At 43.8% G+C, this 7,244-nt stretch overlaps 1 protein-coding gene across 1 annotated transcript in view; it reads left to right on the plus strand.

Annotated features, from left to right (window-relative positions):
* CA10 (carbonic anhydrase 10) overlaps positions 1-6,959 on the plus strand; it is a 495,011-nt gene extending 488,052 nt beyond the window's left edge. The window contains exons 8-10 of the mRNA XM_042966021.1: positions 984-1,138; positions 3,017-3,191; positions 5,739-6,959. Coding sequence (XP_042821955.1) covers positions 984-1,138; positions 3,017-3,191; positions 5,739-5,761 — 353 coding nt within the window. The 3' untranslated portion in view covers positions 5,762-6,959. The remainder of the gene's footprint in view (positions 1-983; positions 1,139-3,016; positions 3,192-5,738) is intronic.
* Positions 6,960-7,244: the final 285 nt, after the last annotated feature.

Genomic DNA, 7,244 nt, shown 5'->3' on the forward strand with positions numbered 1-7,244 from the left:
CACAAAAATGAAATCCATTGTTGAACTTAACTGTTGAATCTCATGGTAGGATCTGGCCTGATTTGCTTTTCTTTCTAAAAGTGTTTTCTTAACGTCCTTTTAATTGAGCAATGTAAACAAATAAGAATGGTGACCAGGCAATGTTTCAATAGGTCCTGAAGCCTTTAATTGTATATTTCATTATGACTATAATGCTATGGGTCTAGGTCTCAGGGGCCATCACCACGGACTTGGTTCTTTCCTGTGTCCTTGTAGTGACCACATTTCTGTTCGCCAGTATTCATTGCCCCCATCCTGCTGGAGAAATGTGCTTCTTTGAATCCCCGTTGTCAACCTTGACCATATTACTTCTTGGGCTGCCAAAGTGTGAGCAGAAGTGACATGTGTCCCTTCTAGGATGGAAGTTTTAAGAGACAACATATGCTTCATCATGCTTGCTTTCTATCATTGCTACTCACAAGGGTCTTAAATGGCAGCTGCTCTATGGGCCCGAGTCCCTGAGTGTGAACAGCAGTGACATGGAGGCAGCTCCCAGCCAACCTAGGGTGAACATGTACACAAGCAAGAAATAAACCTTTGTTGTTTAAAATAACTGAGATTCTCTGGGTGGCTCAGTCAGTTGAGTGTCCAACTTTGGCTCGGGTCATGATCTCACCATTCGTAGGTTTGAGCCCTGCGTCAGGCTCTGTGCTGATAGCTCAGAGCCTGGAGCCTGCTTCAGATTCTGTGTCTCCCTCTCTCTCTGCCCCTCCCCTGCTCATGCTCTGTCTCTCTCTGTCTTGAAAATAAATAAAACATTACAAAATTTAAAAATAACTGAGATTGGGGGGGGTGGAGGCAGGAAGCTGTTCATTACTATAGCCTGTCCTAGCAGATACGGTCTTCTGGAGTCTGAAAAGAAAAAGAAAAAAAAAACAATTATCAGCAATATCACACTTTCTCAAGAAACCTAACTCTTAAATCTTTCTTATTTTCTTCTCTAGATGATGCATATTTACTACAGGGACTTAATATAGAGGAACTATATCCAGAGACCTCTAGTTTCATTACTTATGATGGGTCGATGACTATCCCACCCTGCTATGAGACAGCAAGTTGGATAATAATGAACAAACCTGTGTACATAACCAGGATGCAGGTGAGCTTTTCCGGGGTCTTTTAGCTCATGGGGAAGACGGTATAAAGACCGACTGGGTTTGTGGAGCGCCTGTTCTATCAGTTTGCTAGGACTGCTTCAATGAAGCATCATAGGCTTGGTGGCTTACACAACAGAAATGTACTGCCTCACAGCTCTGGAAGCTGTAAATCCAAGATCAAGGTGTCAGCGGGGTTGATCCATTCCAAGGGTTGTAAGGAAGAAACTGTTCCGCACCTGTCCTTCAGGTGGGTTGCTGGCAATCTCTGGTGCTCCTTGGCTTGTAGAAGCATTGCCCGCTCTGCCTTCATCTTTACATAGCATTCTTCCTCTGTGTCTCTGTCCAAATCCCCTTTTCTATAAGGCCACCAGTCATAATGAATCAGGGCCCACGTTATGACCTTAGCTAATTACATCTGTAATGACCCCATTTCCAAATAAAGTCACATTCTGAGGTGCTGGGGTTAGGACTTCAATTTATGAATTCTGGGGGTACACAATTGAAATCACCACACCTGTGTTTGAAGAACCAGCCTCTGAAAAGGCTTAGCGTGAACTAATTATAGATAGAACCATCCCACCTGTCTGAATGAGAAAAGAGAGCAGGGTTCCCAAAGTGTGACAGCTGTGATGTTCAGACAGCAAGTGAGCAAAATGGATATGTCGAAATATGTTTGAAAAAGCTGGATTAAAAAAAAAAAGTTAAATAGATTTTCTTATTGGGAAACTTCTCAGGGCCTTTAAATTGATAATACATGTGTCCGTCTCCAAGGGAAGGCACGGGATGTTTAGCATTTCACGAACCTATTTGAATGTGGGATTTTTTAGAGCACCTCACCGGACTAGCATTCCTCCGAACTGCATGAGAACCAGTGGCCACCTGGTGCCAGCTTTGCTAATGGCTCAACTGTGTGCTCCTAAAGCTGTCACCCCCACTTATGTGAAGGGAATACTCCTCCTCTTTATAACGAGGGGGGGTAAATTACATCTGTTCGAGTTTGGACTTCTCTGATGGTGAGCGTCTATAAAAACTCAAAAGGAAGATAGATGAGCAAAGGAAGTAGAATCCAATCTCCTTATCCAGTCTCCTTGACAGAATATGTTCTCACAAGCCAACAGTCTGAACCATTTGAAGGCTCTGACCCTATCTGTAGTGATTGGGATTCTTTAGGTGACAAGGCACCCCCTCCAGATGACTTAAACTTAGGGAAAAGGATGTATTCAAGAGATATGGGGGCATCTCATGGAAGTTGAGATCAGAAATTGCTGTCAGGAATTCACGAGAAGTCCATCCTCCCTGTTCTTCTCTGCTCCTTGTTGCACATATGCTTTATTCTTCTTTTCTGTTGGAGACTCTTCCTTTGCTTCACAGTCCTGGGGTGGAACATGGTAGAAAATGCTCCAGTCCAGCCACCTGGTCCTGATAATCACAGAAAATGAACCAGATTGATCCAGCGTAATGTAGCTCCGACCCTGGGACCAATCACTACCGTTTGGCTAATACCCATGTGGGGGAATGATTCCCTGAATTAGTGAAAGTTATCAAACCATGAGGTGTCAGAGGAAAAAAAAGGACACTGGAGAACAACTAGATAGATTTCCTCCTTTGACAGAGAGTGTATTTGAGGATAAGAGAGAGCAAAAGGACTTGTTCAGAGCCATGTATGACCTAGTCAGATAGAAGCAAGGCTCACTCCATGCACGGAGGCATCAGTGGGCCTGCAGCACAACTGAATCCATGAAACAAGGGTCTCTGCAGGGCTCACACGCCCTCTCCCAGGCAGCCAGTACCACCAGGCATGGCCACAGTCTACGCGGTCCTCCTTTTTCCCTAGTGCATTTAGGAGAATGGGTCGGACTCAGCTGTGTCTCTCTCCACAGATGCATTCCTTACGCCTGCTCAGCCAGAATCAGCCATCTCAGATCTTTCTGAGCATGAGTGACAACTTCAGGCCTGTGCAGCCGCTCAATAACCGCTGCATCCGCACCAACATCAACTTCAGTTTACAGGGGAAGGACTGTCCAAACAACCGAGCCCAGAAGCTTCAGTATAGAGGTGGGTGCAGTGGCTCCGAGGGCAGTCGACCCCAGCCAGAGCTCAGCCATCTTGTTTAGGCTGGCTCTTAAAGGCCTGGTGTTAGCTCCCAATATAAGAACCATGATTACAAATGACGATGAGACCACCACCTTCCATTTGTATCGTGTTTTTCTGTTGGTAAAACCTATATATCATTAGAGATAGAGATTAGAGAGAGAGAGAGAGAAAGAGAGAGAGAGAGAGAGAAAGAGGTAGAGATAGAGAGAGATATTAGAGATAGCAAAAGAGTTAGGGATAGGGATAGAGATAGATAGGGAAAGAAAAAGAAAGAAAGAGAAAGGAAAGATAGAGATAGAGAGGTGAGGCAGGGGCACCGGGGGTGGGGGGAATGCTCAAACCTTCAAATCCCTTCTGGTTCAAGCAAGACAGCATTAAAAAAAAAAAAAAAAAAAAAAAGGAAAGAAGGAAGGAAGGAAGAAAGTGTTATCGGAGCCCAAGTTAGGACAGCTGCCAGGTATATACAATCTTCACAAAGAAGAGAGTGCTCCCATGAAGGAACATTTGGTGTAGGGTTATATGCATTTTTTATATAAATAGTTACAAGTCATTACACTAAGGACATTTCCCAAAATTGCAGACCTTATCTCAAGCTTCTAGAATCTACAGCGCCATATCACTTTAAACTTACGGGAACCAGGGAGGTATATCTCCTTTTTCTATTTCTTTCAGTTTTTACTTAAATTCCAGTTAGTTAACCTATAGTGTAATATTAGTTTCTGGTATATGGTATAGTGATTCAACACTTCCATACGTCACCCTGTGCTCATCACAAGTGCACTCCTTAATCCCCGTCACCTATTTCACCCATCCCCCCACTTACCCCCTCCCCCCGTGGTAACCATCAGTTTGCTCTCTGTAGTTAAGAGTCTGTTTCCTGGTTTGCACCCCCCTCTCTTTTTCCCTTTGCTTGTTTGTTTTGTTTCTTAAATTCCACATATGAGTGACATCATATGGTGTTTGTCTTTCTCTGACTGATTTTGCTTAGCCATAAGACAACGTTTTTATTGCCATTTTACCAAGGGCCCAGCAAGGCTGATTTTCCAGTGTTATTTGTTAGAACAGGACAGCTAGAAGCCTTCAAGTTTTTAGCTATGCGCACGGTGGTCTCCACCCACCTTTCTCCCAAAAGGCAAGCAAATGTTCTGGATGCCAGGCCAATGGGATCCAACGAGGAACTATGTGTGAGCACATCGTTTTCCAGTGCTGTGTTTCTAGAAGTGACTATTATCCCAACTAAAGAGGACATTTAAGATGACTCCTGCCTCCTATAACCCTGTTGTCCATATCCAGCTCCCTCTCTTCCCTTATGCATGCTCAGTAACTGTCAGCCGTTGTGGTAAACCCTCAACATGGAAAGGAAGATGGAGACAGAAGAAAGTCATGCAGATGCCTTCAGCAGGGAATCCACACACCTGAGCTCCAGGCCTGGTTCTGTCACTACCAAGCCATGTAAACCCAACAGTCATTTCCCCCAGGGCCTGGCTTTTTTCATGACAGTCCCTATACCATCTATTTCATGACTTGTGAGGAGCAAATGAGAGCCTGGGTGGGGAAGCCCTTTGTAGCAATAACGTGCTGCCCAAATATGGGAGCTACGGATGTTATCAGGCAGCTTTTAGAAGCAGCTACCACTGCTGCCCCGAGGTCCCCCACTTGAGCTCTCCTGCTTCCCCCACATTTCCCTCTTTTTTCTCTGTCAGATATATGTAGAGTGTCCAAACTACAATTTTCTGTTCCCTTCTAGCCAGAACTACCAGAAAAATACTCAACTCATTCATTGAACGTTCCCTTTATTCAACACCTAGTTGTTGTGCACCTACTAGGTGCCAGGCACATACTTAGCTAGGTGATGGGAATACAGTGGTGAGGAAGACAGATATGACCCATGCAGAGCTTACAGTCTGGAGCAGGGATCACAAACTTTTTCTGTAAAGGGCCAGCTGTTAAATACTTTGGGCTTTTGAGTCATATGGTCTCTGCTACACTCTTATGTTGTAGTGTGAAAGCAGCCATAGACATTATGTAAATTAATGGGTGTGGCCATGTTCCAATAAAACTTTATTTACAAAAACAGATCACAGGCTGTATTTGGCCCATGGGCTGTCATTTGCCCACCCCTGGTCTAGAACACTGCCATCCACTAGAGCTTTCTGTGACTATGGAAATGTTCTATATCTACATTGTTCAGTATGGTCTCGACTAGCCACACGTGGCTGTCAAACATTTGAAGCGTGGCTAGTATGGTGATGCACACTAAATTTTTAGTTTTATTTCATTTTAATTAATTTTAATTAATGTTAGCTACGTGTGAGTGGTAACAAACATATTGGACAGCTCAGGCCTAGAGGTTTATGAGGAAGTGGATGAGGTAGTTGGGATACATACATACAATTCCCAGAACTGTCCCTTCCCCTTTGGAGTAACCCCCCCCCAACTTCATTCACATTAATTCAACTATGCCTTGTTTTGTACTGTGTGTGTCTGTGTTTTTTTCTTCCTTTCCAGTAAATGAATGGCTCCTCAAGTAAGGAACGAGGCCAAGAAGAATCTCAAGAAGAAATGCTACAACTGTGAATTGATGTAACCTAGATACCCCTTCTTTCTTCTCTCTCCTTCCCTCCCTCAAGCTTCATCCACTCTTTGGATTGGCCCTTTCTTCATGAAAAGTGTCTGCAACACCATGCCAGAGGAACACATCTCTTACACACACCCACCAACACACACACACAAGCACTCACACACACACATGGACACACGCAAACGTATTCACACACAGACACACTTACATGGCCTCCAAGATGGGAAGTCAAGTTTCAGAAAAAAAAACAGGCTCATTCATAAGAGGTCTTAGAAGAAAATAACCAGTTAACCTGATTACAATTTTGATACTGTTTTCCTGAACTAATAAATCTACCCAATGAGACTTTTCAGCCTTTGTACATACAAAATTCTTCCAAAAGAGAGAGAGGAGGAAACACAGCTCCGACAGCATCAAGTGGACTTTGTTCTTGGCATCAAGTGATCTCGGGTGGTGTCCTAGGATCCTCTGAGGGTGCTGGTGACAGATGAACCAGGACAAAGTTGGCCAAGGACACTTATTTCTAGATTATGATTCTTCTGTTTACTCAAAAATTTAAAAAGAAAAGGACAGACATTGAAGAGATACACATTGTATATATATCACTGCAGACTATAAAGAAATGGAATTATTTCCCCTCTTTGTCACATATCTGTAGTAGGATTTGCCAAGATCAGAATCGATCCATTCACTGTTTCTTGTTTTCCAAAGGTCATACATTGTGTTTGGTTATTGTTAACAGCTCAATAAATGTGTTTAACGAGTTCATTTCATTTTTCTGGCTTTAGTCTGTTCTCCTTCCTTACAGGCGAAGCCTCGGCTCCATGCAACTGCATTCTTTGATTTCACTTATTCCTTCATCTACCTGTTCCGTTCGTTTGCAGCCAGTTTTTACTGAGTTTGTGGCAATCAGGAATGCATTTGCTAAGCAAGTATAACTTTAATTCCACTCCATGGCTCGATCATTCATACAAGGTGAGCTTCAGCCTGAGATAGCAGGCGACAGATTTCTTGCGTTTCAAAACTGCCATCCCCCCTGTGATGTTCCCTTGAAGGAATGCACTTTGCCTTGTAAATTCCTGGGAAGGGGGTGTCTTTTCTCTCCAGGTGCAGCCGGATCTCACAAAATACAAACGAATGCCTTTCTTTCCTTGTTTATAATGGTCACTCACTGTGTTTGGTTACTGTCAAGAAATCAATAAATGTGTTTAACAAGTTACCCGGTACCCATGTCTGCCTTTATTGAGCAGGAGGATGCTCCCTGCTGAAGCCTCTGCATCCTGCTGTGTCCGTGAGCAATTGCGCTGTGGCTGGCAGGGCAGCAGAGCCTCAGAGCAGCCTGGCTGGCCATTCCCAGAGCCGGGTAATTAATACCCTGTTGAGAAAACATATAAGCTTAGCTGCTGGAAGGGAAGATCTGGATGTTCGTTCAG

This window comes from Panthera tigris, chromosome E1 (genome assembly GCF_018350195.1).
Source record: "Panthera tigris isolate Pti1 chromosome E1, P.tigris_Pti1_mat1.1, whole genome shotgun sequence".
In the NCBI taxonomy this organism is placed as follows: domain Eukaryota; kingdom Metazoa; phylum Chordata; class Mammalia; order Carnivora; family Felidae; genus Panthera; species Panthera tigris.